This window comes from Falco punctatus, assembly GCF_963210335.1.
Source record: "Falco punctatus genome assembly, chromosome: 19".
Taxonomy (NCBI): domain Eukaryota; kingdom Metazoa; phylum Chordata; class Aves; order Falconiformes; family Falconidae; genus Falco; species Falco punctatus.
The window spans coordinates 836809-851598 of NC_137599.1; the positions used below are offsets into that span (position 1 = coordinate 836809).

Below are 14790 nucleotides of genomic sequence, written 5' to 3' on the forward strand. Positions count from 1 at the left end.
ACGCCGAAGTACTGCAGGGTTAGGTCAGCGGAGCTGTGGTATAACTGCTGTGCCTGGACAGACTGGATTGACTACAGAGAGATCCAGATGTCTAGCTGAGAAATAGATGTCGATAAAGTACTTGGAGGACTAAAACTGAAGCCGCCGTGCTTGACTTGCATCCTCTGTAACGGAAGTAATATCCCTGATAAGAGTATCGCCCTCACTTGAACAGCTGAGTGTTAGAAATGTCTGTCTTTTGTTGAGCTGGGTAAATTTTCATTTTGGTCACCTCTATTGGTTAAAATTCTTTACTTGTGAATTGGAGTGTGGTAGACAATGTGGCCACTTGTCCTGTTCACCAGCACAGGCTGCCCTCTCCTCCCTCCACCAGCGCAGGCTGGCGTTTGCTGTGCCGAAACACGCACCTGGAGACGTGACCGGTCAGACCTGGCCGGGTAATTTAGCTGTGTAAATTTTCCTTTCACAAGGAACCTGATAATGGTGCAGAGGTGCAGGATCTCCCTTCCTACACTGCTGTGGGGAATTGCTTCTTTGGCATTGTACTGGCTTGCTAACTCGTGCCCATCTCCATCTGGCTTGGTCTGCTTGGGCACTGGTCTGTGCAGGGCACAGGTGGCTGCGCTGCTGTGGGGGGCAGTACCCGAGGGTCTTGGTAGACACGCTTCAGAGATTGCTCCTGATTGCATCCCTCCCTATCCAGCTTTGCTTGTCCGACTCCCACACTGGCTTTGCGGAGCAGCATAGCCCCACTTGTCTCACTGGGGGAGAGGAACAAGAACCAGCTGGCCCATCTCTTTGCCCACGTTGCACTACCTGTGGACTTGCAAAGAAAACAGCAGGGTTTGGGGGAGGGAAGGCATACTCTGCAAATGTTAATGTTGGGGCTGAGAGGTGTCCAAAAGTAAATGTTCTAGGACGTTTCCATTTATTTGTCTGGCTTGGGTATTTTTGGGGGTGGGGAGGCTGAGGCACTCTGTGATTCTCACCTGTTTAGTAATAACGAGAGGCACTCCTGATTAGTGTTGTGCAAATGCATGACTGTTCCCAGTTTGTTTGCAGCCCTCAAACCTTGCATCAAAGTAATTTCTCTATGTTTTCAAGCATCCTAAAGCTATTAAGGAAGACAAATTTTGCAAGAATATTGTCTTGCCATGAAAAATGAAACCATTTGCCTTGAAAACTTGAGATATTTTTCAGCTGAATTACGTATAAACACATGTAAGTGCATTGCTGTTGCATTAGGCCATAGGTTTTTAGTTGACCTTTCCTTTATTTTTTCAGCAAGAAAATGTTTTCCAGCAAAAGTCACGCTTATTTTAGGAAGGTGGCCATTGATAATGCCTCCCTGTGTCTTTCCTGTGTCTAGTGGCATGGTACCCGTGTACACAAAACCCTGGAAGGACGTGGTTAATACTTCATGGAGTTGGCACAAAGCTGTGACATACAGTGACCTGCAGCACCATCGAGTAAACCAAATCTCTGTAGGTGATGGTGGATGCACTGTGAAGGAGACAAAGCTGCAGGGCTGTAACTGTGTCCTCTTGGTGGAGTCAAGAGAACTTCCCACCTGAGGCTGCTGGAGACAACACATGTGTGTTTCTCCTTTCTCCCCACAGCATCAGTCTGCTACTTTGCCTTGTGTGTGGTGGAGATTGCATAGTAGATCAAATCAATCTGTATTGATTAATCTGAGCTGGTAAAGTACCCTGACCAGCAGCTTTCTGCATATCCTGCCCTCTGATCACCTTTTCCGTGACTGCCTGCTTCCGTACCTCACTGCTTTTTCTGCTTCCTTTCAGCTTGACTGGGAAAGAAGCTCTGACCCACTTCCCAGCCCTGGGACCCTCCACAAACTCTGCCCAGGGGAAGGTCCACGTGAAGCAGTGTGACTTGCTGAAGCTGTCCCGCAAGCAGAAGAGGCTGTGCCGGAGGGAGCCTGGCTTGGCGGAGACCTTGCGGGATGCCATCCGGCTGGGGGTCATGGAGTGCCAGTACCAGTTCCGCAGCGAGCGCTGGAACTGCAGCCTGGAGGGACGGACCAGCCTGCTGAAGCGAGGTACAAGGTAGTTTTTTGTTTGCAATCTCACCTGGTTCTGCAGCCCCTGCAATATGCATCTCAAATTAAGCAAAGCGGGAGCAGTAACCAGGGGGTGCAAAAATCATCTGTTTTGCCCAGAAATGGGAGCTATGCAATTTGGGCTCTTCTGCCACAAAATATGTCTTACCCTCATTTTTCCTGCGTGGTTTGTCACGGTTTGAAAAGCAGAAGGAAGTTCACACCCTTGGCTTGTGGATTTTTGTCTGAGGCCGGAGTTTCCTAGACTGACCACCTTCCTTGGCTGGCAATCAGGGACAATACTGTGAAAAATGAGAGTCAGTGCTTTGCTAAGGGACACTTTAGGAAAAGACCCTTTTTAGCTCTTCTGATATTTTGTATGTAGATCTCTGATAAAGAATTTAACCCTAATTTACTGTTGCAAAAACCTATTTATGGGTATTAAGGCATTGCAATGCATGTTGACAAATATCTCCTAAGATTCTTTCACGTATATTTGGAGTCTCTGCAGAAGTTTGCACAGAGCAGACAGAAGAGCCACTGGCTTCTGGTTCACAACATGCTTCAGAGGAAGAAAATGCCCTGTAAGTTCTGTATTTGAAGTAGGAGGGAACATAATAAATCCTTCAAAACAGAAGACCTTGAGAAAAATAGAATGAAGACAAACCCTGAAACTGTTTCTTAATAGAAGTTCCCAGAGCTTGCATGTACGTGTTGCTAAACCCGTCCTCACCCAAACGATGCCTGCCCGCCTGTTCCCGAGTTTCAGCCCCTCCGTAATGTTTAGCAACATTTACCAAGCTTCAGTCTTCGGTATTATTGACTTTCAGTCCTTTGATAATGTTTAGTAACTTCATGTTTTAAAAAAAGGGGGCCTGAATAAGCCAATATTAACTTTGATGAAATTTAAATGTAATTTTTAATTAAAAAATAAGATCTTGATTTTAATTAGCATTGGGATTGAAACTTTTTATCATTTCCATTTCAAATGATCAGATTTTGTTGAAGTAAACATTAAGTTAATATTTTAGTAAAACAGCACATACAAGACCAGATTTACTTCACTGCAGGCTCCGTTGTGAATTTTTTAGCACACTGTGAAAGAAGCTGTTTGTGATCATTTTGAGTGTCTTTCTGACATCCCTACCTTCATCAACCTCAAAGAACTTGAAAATGACAATTGAATAATCCTCATCTTCAAATAGCTGGAAAACATTTAATTATCTCGTGGTGGCATGCCTTAACATTTCCATGGACTCCTGACTGACAAAATAAAATATCACCTGTAATTTAAAACCTGTTTTGGCAGATGAGGATAAGTGTTTGAAAACTTTTATTACACAATCTTAAGGATCAAATGATGATTTAATACAGAAAAGTATGCCGTATACATCTCCTCTATAAGAAGACAGTTGGCTGGAAGCAATTATTAGTTCTCATTTTCCTTTAGCTTGCAAATAGGTTATTTCTTTCACAAAGAACATGAAGACTTTCAGCTGCCACTTTTGATCTGTTTCTCACATATTCCTACTCCTGTTTTTTCCTGTCGCTGCCTTGGAAATTGCTGGTCGGGCGATGGACTGTGCTCCTTTCGCCCAAGTAGTTATGAAGAGTTTTAGGTATGATTAAGTGATTGATATTGCCATGGTCTTAGAGAAACTGTCAAGAAAAACAGAGACTTTTTAACGTTTTTTAATGGTCTTACGAGTGCAAAAGGGGAAAAAAGATCGTGTCCCAGTGAGATGGTTCATTTTTGTAATAGGTGAAAAGCCAATCTTAATTTGCAATCACAACTGAAAACCTGCTATGACTGATTTGGATCACCAACACTTTTCCTGCTTCTAGAGGTGCCACCATCTTTTTTGCTCTATTTGAAACAAGGTGATTCAGGGAGAAACCTCCTTAAGAAATGAGCTCCCTACAAGCGTTCCATCCATTAATCCATTTTTTTGCTTCGCGTTGGTTAGATACTTTGACCTTCCAGCAGTGGCTTCACTGATGTCATGAGCAAGCAAGGGATGGCACAGCGCAGGAGCAGTGGCTCAGAGACAGAATTTCCATCATTGGAGATTTGGAGAACTCAGCTGGACAAGCCCTGAAAAACTGTTTCTGGCATTGTAGTTAGCCCTGCTTTGAGCAGGAGGTTGTATTAAAGACCTTGAGGAGTCCTTCCATCCTGAATCTTTCTACAATTCTCTAGCTTTCTGGTCGGCTCTGATTGCTTGCTTATTTGTTTGTTTGCTTGCTTTTTAAATTTGTCTTGGTTTTTTTTCTCCCCAAAAGATGCCTCTTCCACTTGCTCTGAAACGCTCACGCTGTCTTTATTGTAACATTGAAAAATCTTTGACCTTGGGCATCTTTCCTTCGGCAGAATCACCACATGGCTAAACTCCTCCTATTATAGTTTTCCTTGTGGTCTAGAGCACACCATGCCACAGAATAGTGTCTTGCCATTGCAGCGAACGTCTTTCTGTATTTATAGGCTGCTGAGCTAAGAAATAATTCCAGCGAGCTCAGGGCAAGACTTGGACATGTGCAAGGTCCTACCAGAGGGAGCTGGCTTGCTTCAGCATCTTGAAATTCAACTCCGTGCTGGATGTTTGCAATCAAACTGCCCAGCAAAGACATCTGCATTTAGATGTTCCCTCTTGCACCAAGTGTTTAAAATTTCGCGTGGTCACTAGCAACACAGTCGATGGGGTCAGGATAATGACTCATCCCTAAAAGAGACCCTGACAGCCTGGACATTAGCTCCAGGCTCCATGGGCTGCGGTGACAAGAGCTCCATTGACACAGCAGGAGGACAGGTACACAGGACCCATGGAGAAACTTCTCTTTAGATCTTCTCAAATCATGTTTGTTGGAGCTGATTGCTGCTCATTTGTGCTGTGTCCTACCGAAAATCCAGCTTCAGCAGCTGCTCTGCGACTCATTGTTATTCCACGAGGTCTTAAGGACCATTCAGTTATTCCATTACTCATGTGATTTGTGCATTAATTAAATAGTGATCAATCCCTTATGACAAAGCAGAAGGAACCATCTTAGACTTTTCAGGCAAGCATTTGGCAGCCTGGTGGCATTGAACCTTTGCCATAAAAGGAGGTGGAAGAGGGGGGAGAAGAAGGAGACGATTTGAAAGTATGCTCGTTATCTTCAGTTACTGCTGTCTGCAGTGGCCTCACCACAAGCAATGCTCTCTGATTTCCAGTGGGTTGACATCTAGCCAGCACTTACGTGGAGTGCCACAGAAGAAGCAAAACCATCACTGGTCAGAAATACCAGAAGCAGTGTGGTACTCCACAAAGTCAGATTTAGCAGGGTATGTGGAGCTGACTGGTACTGCTAGCTTTATATGGTATGGGAAAGTGTTTCTGAAATGCTGTCCTCTCTTCTGGTATCAGTATGTCAGATAGGATACTGGGAATCGGCTGAGCACTTGGAGATTAACTTCTGGAATTATTTTTCAGATTTTCGATCTCAAATATTTCATCCTCTCTTAGCTCCTTCTTTTGCGTTAGCCACTGCTGGAAAATGTGTGAGCGTTGTGTTGCTACCCATAATCTGTATTTACTGTGTCCTATGCCAGCTTTTCCAAAACTTTTGATGGATTTTGTGACATTTTTTCATTATTCTTCCACTACCCTTAGAGATTTTATAGAGCATCATCAACTGGAGAGCTTAGTTGCAAGTTACTTGTCCCAGTGACAGAGCAACTGAAATGGTGAGGTAGGAAGTAGTTTGGTGATTGATCTCCTTGACCTCCTCCACATTTTCCTGACTCTCTCATCCACATCCGTACTGTTGCTAGATCTTTCATCTGAAATTTTGGAATTCCAAAGGGCTCCTGTGAAGTCTGTATTGAAGTCACTAACACAGCCTCTCCATTACATTCACGATTAGTTTGTTTTTTATTCTTCTTACTGATAGCTATCAGAAGAACTCTTCGTCCTGTTCTCTGGTCATGTTTACGGTGAACTCACTCAGATCTCAGCAGTCAGTGGTCTGAGCTGTTATTACAGCTGGATGGGAATTCTTTGAGGGAATAGAATGATGGGAAAATTGGGAGTTGGACTGGGTGAATTCTAGAGGTGCTTCCAAATTCTGCTCAAAGCAGAGCTAACTGCAAGACTAGATCAGGTCTCTGTGGTTCTCTCTTCCATTTTTTCTGAGAAATAGATCTGTTTCCTTCTGATGTGGAAGGAAATTCGGAATTTTCCAATGTGGAATATTTGTTTGCATCACTGTGCTTTCTTCCATGCAATGTCCAATTGCTTTATTTTTTATAAACCAAGATTTTTCTATTTCAGCCAATTTTATCCATTCCTTCACTCTGAGCTATTGATCAGTCACCTGCCTTTCTCTTCTTTGCACTCTTTGCTAAATTGTGGGCTTGTTAAGCAGTTTCCGATGAACAATTTTGTTTTCTGCAAATGAACTCTGGAGGAAATACTAAGATTTTCCCCTGGACTAAATAGGAAAGGAGGTAAGTAATCAAACCAAAATATTTTGGGGTTTAGGTTAGGTTTGTGTCGATCAGGGTTTTCTGGAACTTCTGTGGAGCTCACGGGTGTCATATGAGATCAGATAGGAATGGGTGTGTTGATGTCTTCAGGTTGAACTCCTATTCAGGCACTGTACTTTCTTTCCTGGTTAAAATGTCATGGTGTGTCATGGTCACACACCTCAGGGCAAACTGGGTCAAGCTGGTCAAGCTGGGAAGCCTCCTTTAGGAAGGAGGATAGCTTCAGAAAGCATTGCCATGGTCACTGGGCGCAGGTGATTTATTACAGGTAAGTCAGAAAACCCACTCACAGGTGGGAGAGTTGTCCTCCTTGCCCAAGATGTCCTTCAGCAGGGAACCTCTCCTAGTCAAACCACATGTGATCTTTCCATATGAAATACTACTACTGTGCCAATACAGTCCCAATGAAACACATTTTTAAACAACAGGTCAGATTTTTGAAATGTTTTTTTCAGTTTCTACTAAATATTTCCTGATTTTAAGCCACAACATGATTTCAATGATGGTCTCTATTCGTACCCGTCAGCTCTGTGGTGAGGATGAGGAAAACAGTTTCATGACTGTTGTTTTTTGCAGTTGAATATTTTCCCAGGACCGTTTGGCTGTTGCCACCCATGCCTAGGTTCAGGAGTGGTCTCCTGTCCCCGTATTCAGTCACTCACAGCCACCAGGGGAGACTGGGGTGTCACTACACCAGTTAATTCAAACATGATACTGAGTTTCTCTGCTGGGAATGGTGTGCGGGTAATGGCAGTGTGTTGTCTCTTTGTATCTCTAAGTATTGTGCTTGGGCTTAGTTCATGCATAGTTCTAGTCAGGAGAGCCAGTGAGGCAGATAAACGCCTTATTTTGCCTTTCCTGCTCCTACCCTCTCCTAATCCCTCTCCTGTGCAGGTTTTAAGGAAACTGCCTTCCTCTATGCCGTGTCCTCTGCAGCTCTCACCCATTCCTTAGCCAGAGCGTGTAGTGCTGGGCGCATGGAGCGCTGCACCTGCGATGACTCCCCAGACCTGGAGAACCGCAAGGCCTGGCAATGGGGCGTTTGTGGAGACAACCTCAAATACAGCACCAAGTTCCTGAAGAAGTTCTTGGGTCAGAAGAGGATTGGCAAAGACTTGCGGGCCAAGGTGGACATCCACAACACCAATGTTGGGATCAAGGTGAGGAGCTGCACTAGCAGGCCTAGAATGAGGTTAGGACTCAGTGCGTCTTCGAACCCATCCTCAGCCGAGGCTGTTTGCGAGAGGGGTATTCGCTGTCCCTACTCACAAACCAGACCGGTCTACCCGTGTGTTGTGGATCTTACGGTACTGAGAGCTCCCTGGAAAGTCTCCTGAACTCCGGTGTAAGGAGATGCATGTTGAGTGGCAGAGTAGCGTCCTGCATCCTCTAGCGGTACCAGGGGCTGAGTGACAGCAGTATGCACGCAGCAGCAGCCGTAAAACTCAGCAGCTGAGTTACTCCACGGGTTATGCCACCGTCACAGGGAATTTTGAGAACAGCTAGAGCTTCAGAGCTGGTGGGACATGTCAAATAGATAAAGGGTTGACACTCTTGAGATCAATGATGAACCTGCTGGTGATTTCCTACGGAACTAATCACATGAAAAGTTTGGGTCAGGGAGATCATTAGATCAAACATCTTAGACTGTCTGCTACAGGCTACTGACTAATCATTGTTTTCAGTTTACTGAGTCCAATTACTTGTTCGATTAGAGCACTGTCTTCATTTGAATATACTGAAGGGAATCCACCATGCTGGAAATACTCAGTTTTATGGTTGACTACTCCAGCTATTCCAAATAGGCTTAGTGAGAATTTATTCAGTATTCAGCCATTTGTCCTCATTCAGGCTTTCTGCTCTCTGGCTCACCAGTCAGCTCTGTAGTCAGTCCTCTCTTTTGTTTTGGTTTTTCGTTTCTCTTCCATGAAATAGGAATAATACTAATAAAACTGAAGTGTTTCCAGGCTGTCTGCAGTCTGAGGTGTGGCCTCTACCCAGAAGTAGGCTCACGATCCTGGCAGATAATGACTACCACTTCTCTTTCTCATCAGGCTGTGAAAAACGGTCTCAAAACCACGTGCAAGTGCCATGGTGTCTCCGGCTCATGTGCTGTCCGGACATGCTGGAAGCAACTTTCACCTTTCCATGAGATTGGACGACTGCTGAAGCTGCGCTACGATGATGCTGTCAAGGTCTTCAGCACCACCAATGATGCTGTGGGACACTCGGAGCTGGCTGGCCCACAGAGACACAGCCACTCCTCCAAGCACCCCGCTTCACCACGCTCTACTGACTTGGTGTATGTGGAAGACTCCCCCAGTTTCTGTCGTCCAAGCAAATACTCCCTGGGAACCGCCGGGAGGACCTGCTCTCGAGAAGGCAACTGTGACAGCATGTGCTGTGGAAGAGGCTACAACACCCAGAGCCGGCTGGTTACCTTCTCGTGCCACTGTCAGGTGCAGTGGTGTTGCTATGTGGAGTGCCAGCAGTGCATGCAGGAGGAGGTGGTCTACAGCTGCAAGCAGTAAGGACACTTCCAGAGGTTCAAGTCCTAGAGCACAAGGAAGCAGTAGGGAGAGAGAGAGACATGATTCTCTACTGTGGGCTGAGGGCAAAGGCAAGCACCAAAAATGTCCAGTGCTCCGATCATCTCAATCTTGAGATCCTCCGATCTGGGGAGGGGTGAAAACCAGAGAGTTTGTCAGGTATCAGATAAGGAAGGAGGGACAGAGAGTGGGGGTAACATGGGGACAGCAGAAACACTGGAGCAGTCAAAAATATCTCTCTCGGGCTAAAACTTGTACTCGTCTGCAGTAATAACCCCCTCCTCCATGCCTTACTTGCACTTAGGTAAATGCATTGGGGTGGTGACACCAAAATACTGAGGGCTTGTGCCCTGGTTCCTGGAGAGAAGAGAATTAAGGGACTGGGGAGGCAACTAACAAGAGCCTGGATCCTGAGGTGGCAGGACGGCTGTGGTCCTGCACCAAGGCAAAAGGACTCTGGCAGCAGGGGATTGTCAGTGCTGTTCTGTGGGAGCTGGTTGAATCCTTTCTGCTTTGAGCTCAAAGACACACTGCCGCGTAGTCTCCTCTTGATGCGAGAATTGTTCCGAGCGCATTTTAACCATGTTTTAACCTTGCTGCGCACAGGAGACCTGGATTCGCCTCTGTTACAGTGCACGTACCACAGGAACTCAGCTGAGGTCTGTGAAGTCACCCCGCTGCAGCATGCTGCCTCGCAGGGGGTTATGTTATGGTGGTGAACCCAGGGTGATGGTGCCAATTATGCATCCCCCCTCCCCCCCCCAATCAAACTATCAATCAGCTTTTTGTCGTACGTGTACCACTCTGCCCTGGTGCTTGAGGCACAACACATCCCATAGTTCTGCCCTGTGCTAATGGCAGGTGAAATTTCTGAAAGGGAATTGGGAACCACGGGAATTAGGGCATCTTAGAAATGTGCAAGTCATGAGTAAAAACCTCTGCACTGCGATGTTAGATACGTCTAGACAATGCAGGCATCTGGCATGGGAGAAGGTGACCTGGGGGAAAGGGCACAGTCCATAGTTGTGACCCCCTGACTTTGAGTCGTGTTTTTCTAGTTAACTCTAAGTTGAACACAACAAAACCAGCCTGTTTTGTTTCTTTGGCTGTGTTTCAGACAGCAGTTTTGGGCATGGCAGTGAGGCATTCCCTGACCTGGCCACCAGGTACAAATAGTTGCGTGTAGCACAACCTGTCTGGGTGTTGAGCTCCATTACAGTGCTCAGCTGTGTATTCACCTGCTCTGGGGCTTCTGTTTCATCCTGCAGCAGCAGTTTGGGTGTTTCTACTGCGAGATCTCCGCAGAGTCCCTGAGATAACCAAGCAGCTGTATTGACTGTCCCGGTAACAGCTATAAACCAGCAAGCGGGATGCCTGTGTGGAGGTGGGCTGGTGCTGAAAGGAGCACTTCAGCCCTTACACTCAAATCAAAATTCATTGGCAGTGTAATGGATGAAGGTGCTGGTGTGGGATGCACTACCCATAGGCTGAACTGGGCACGCTCTCACTGTGATCGAGCGGTGAGATCTCACCTGTGAGCTCCAGCTTTTGAGTGCGGATCTGCCAAAGTCAGGCAGATCATCTGTTCATTTCCACGTGCTTTGAACAGTTACTTTGCAGTGATGAGTGTGTACTCACACTCTTTTCACCTTGACCTTGTTGCCTTTTTGTTTTTTACAACTATTTTTGATATCTGCTTCATAACAGGATGGAAGAGAACCACCTCAGAGCAGATCTAGCCATTAACTGGCTCTTTAGAGGCCACTAAGACCTTCCCTCTGGCTAGTTATAGGTCTTCTAATAGGCTTATTCCTTTTTATCTTTGTTCTGGCTCAAGCTGACTTAACTGAATTAGACTGCTTATGACAGACATAATACTGCAAATAGGGTTAATTGGCCTTATTTTTCTTTTTACCTCCTAAATACCTAAGAACTTAACATTGAGCAGACCATTTACATGTTGCTTTTAATCTTTTTGGAGCTGAAATCTTCCCACGAGTCTCAGCGTCGAGCACTCAATGAAAAAGCATCACAATAAGTTAAAATTGGCATCGTAGATGAAGTAACAAAGGAACTAGCTCTGTTCTACAATATTGTTCCCAAGTCACCTGCCCCACTGCCCTCCTGGCTTGCCCAGCATCAGAGAGGAAGGGAATACGACATCCAGGAGGGTTGTTTGGGGATCACAGGCCATTCCATGGAGCATTATCATTTAAACAGGGACTGGGACTCAGTGGAAGGAGCAGGGAAGCACAGCTGGATAGCGTTCTTTGGGGAGCAAGTGGAAGAGACACCACTCTGTCCTCTTGCTTTTATCTAAGCTGCGCTTCTCAATTGTAATTCTGGGCATGCACAATCCATTCTCCCTGCCCAGATGTCACGATCTGAAGGCAGTGAGGATGCTTCTAGGTGGTGGCAAGTGTTCTTGTTAGTCTTGTGTCCTTTTACTTCCTCTTTGGACTAATGTTGCTGAAGTGAACTAAGGGGGTTTCAGGAGACACATCACTGCAGGTTGGGATTCACACATTGTGCAAATCAGGCACTTGCAGAAGGTCAGTGCAGGCAAAACCTCAGGGTAGAACTGGTTTTCAATGGTTTAGTAAGTTCTGTCTCCAGTTTTGCCGTGAAGTCTGAAAAAGAAGAAACACTTCAGTAACCTCCTAGTAACGTTATCTGGGCCAACGTCACCTGCTGATGGCTGGATCCTAGTGAGGGGTTATGAATCTGTTATCTTGTTTCTTAAAAGCAGGCTGTTTATGTCACTTTGAGTGTTAGGTCTTCTCTTAAGGGCTTTGTGTTCACTGAAGTCCAAGTGACCCTGCTCAGCAGCACGGTGTTTGACTCTGCAGTAGGAACTGTCAGGCTGCACGCTGGGAGCAGATCTATGAAGCGCTGATGTACTCCTGCCCTCCAAACCCAACCCGGACCTGCCGGAGAGCATCTACCATCCATCTCACACATAACTGAAAATCTGTTTTGTCCCCTTCCCACTGACTCCAGTAACAGTGTAGAGGTTGGAGCCTGGCTGAGGTGGCTGTTGGGCTACGGGCTAAACAGGAGCCTCCTTGGACCTGGCTGGTCTTTGTAGGGCCCTTAGGGTACCCTCCAGGTACCTGCAGAGTGCACGCATTTCAAAGTGAAGTTTTTTGGCTTGCTCAGACTCACTCTTTTGTACTATTCCTGTAAAAAAAAAAAAAAAGGACAGGAGAAACCCACGCAAGAACAGACACGTAGGTAAGCCTTTAGTCTTCTCCAATGACCTGGTCCTGTTCCGCAGTGAGCGTGGAAGGGAATGCATGTTACTAACACCTTTCATTTTGTTGTGAAGAGTGTTTCAAATCTGTAGGCTAGTTTTCCCATCCAAAAGGCAAGCCTGGCTTCCGCATAGCAAAAAGTGTTATTTTAATAATACCCTTTATCTGGTTCCAAATGTTCCAATGTTTTGAGCAGTAGGTGTAAGCATTTCAGAGGCATGTTAGGTGTTTTGCACCACAGACTCAAAAACAAGACCAGAAGGACGGTAAGATGATTATTGAGGCAGAGAGGAATACGGTCAGGCTAGTAGACCTTGCAACTTTAGTTATTTGTGTCCTTTGCAGCTGAAACACTGATGTGAGTGGGAACAGGACAGCTTTGTGGCAAGGGGGCTAGATACTTTATTTAGGCAGCTCAATCAGGCCCCTCCACTGTGGATGTTTTGGGCTGAATTAGTCCTTTGGCACACTTTCAGGCAAAGGAGACTTGTTTAGAGCAGGATTAGATACAGCTTTGCAGCACTTGCAAAAATATCTTGGTTTTTGTGTGTGTAGCCTGTGTCGTTTGGACATTCATGCTTTTAAGGTGGTGTCACCAAGTCCCTTGCCACTGAAAATACTGGCGCCTGTGAAATGTGCAGGGCTTACCTCTAGCAGTGGAGGTTTTTAGCAGTGATCTGTGTGACCATTGGAGCTGTGATCTGTTGGGACTGGCAGTGTCTAAGCCATACCATGTTTTTGTTCAGTCTTGCTGCCAGCAACTATGAGGTGGAGCTGTCCCTTGTCTGGAGCGTGGGGTTAGCACAGTGCTGTGGGGATCTTGCAATAACTTAACTGGAGTCAAAGAATCACCTAAACAAAGTAAATTGAAAGGTGAGGTTGTACCTGGAAGTCCTGGTGCTGCACAGGAATTGTTGAATAAGAACCGGACAATAATACAACAACAACAACAACAGGAAGGTATTTCAGGGGAAAATTAAGTACTATTTTTTCATGTGCCAGAGGGGACTCTTGTGCCTGAAGTTCCTTGCCCTGCACAGGTCAGAGCTGCTTGAGAAATGGAGAATGTGGAGAAGACCTGAGGAAAAAATGGTTTCTCTGGTATCCTTGGGATGAGTTTGGGCTCAGTTGGAATATGGAGGTTTGGCATTTGGCTGAAGTAAGATTTGGTTGTTAGCTGGTGAGCCAAGGCTGGGCAAGGAAGGCTGGTGTCCTTTGCCTTGGCTCTGCAAGGTGAATTCGGAGCCTATTTCGACCCGCCACAGCTGAAAAGCCTTCTGTTCAGCCCCTGCCAGCCAGAAAAGTCAGCCTCCCTCAGTCTGGAAACCAAATGGTGAAAACTGATGGGAAACAAATAATTTGACATGCTCCATATGAGGTCTGGGGAAAAGGCTTGAGCATATTTTGAGTTTGAGGCAATGCTGATACGACTCCTTTTGGTATCCTTCAATACTAGGCATTTTTAAAATGATGGTATGGATAAGGGAGTGTAAAAGTTTGCTTGAGGCAGATAGCTTCTTTTTCCATTTTTAAAAATGTATTTATTCAGTTGTCCGGTGCTGTTTTATTACCAAAACTTGAGGTAAATTGGGTCGATATTCAGAAATGTGATTTACTTCAACTAACAGCAGTGGGAGTCTTTGTGTGACCAGGAAGCAAAACTTGGGTCTGTTTGGCATTCAGTATTCTTAGGCTTGAATTGTATTTTCTTCAAGAATCAAGACTGAGCATCATCTTGAGCAAAGCTCTTCTGCCACCTCCTGGAGATACGGGATGTGGAGACCCGGGCCTCCGTTTGGTCTGTGTGTGAGCTTGTCGGCTGTGCTGCACACCTTACCATGTACTACAGATCCAGTGGATGTGCCGCCTCTTTGGTTATACGTGCAAAGAAGTTACTGGAATGAGAGGCTGGAGATATAAATCTTTACGTCGAAATCTTTTCAGGAGCAAAGGTGAAAGGTTGTGCCCTGGCTATAAAAATATTCTTTCCCAAGCGCAAATGTACCTCAACATGACTAGCGATGGTAAAAATCTGAGCTGCACGTGCTTTCCTGTATAGTTTTTTGATTCAGGATGAATCCTTTCCTCTGCACCTAAAAAGCCCAGTAACCTGGGAACAGTGATAGGTCTAATATTCCTGGCTGGCTGGGATCCTCACTGCTCACACGAGCGGTACCCTGCAGACACAGTCCCTGTCCCTCTGTATACTTCCTACTCCAGTTTTTATTGCCTGTCCTGGTACATTGTTGTGTTGGGCTTGGTAGTAGTGGATCCATCATGCTTAGTGCAGGAGGGAAATAACAATCCATCAGAAAAGTTTTCCTGAAGTATATAAAGTCCTGGTGTGGATGGACCCCACCATTTCCAAGTGAAGAGCTGAACCTGCTTGGGAAGAAATCCCGTATC

The 14790-nt window shown here is 45.7% G+C and overlaps 1 protein-coding gene across 1 annotated transcript; it reads left to right on the forward strand.

Annotated features, from left to right (window-relative positions):
* The first annotated feature begins 1732 nt into the window (after positions 1-1732).
* Positions 1733-14298, forward strand: WNT9B (Wnt family member 9B). Its single transcript, XM_080369835.1, has 3 exons — positions 1733-2059; positions 7476-7741; positions 8636-14298. Exons 1-3 carry the CDS (start codon positions 1984-1986, stop codon positions 9110-9112), a joined length of 819 nt encoding a protein of 272 aa, XP_080225961.1. The 5' UTR covers positions 1733-1983; the 3' UTR covers positions 9113-14298.
* Positions 14299-14790: the final 492 nt, after the last annotated feature.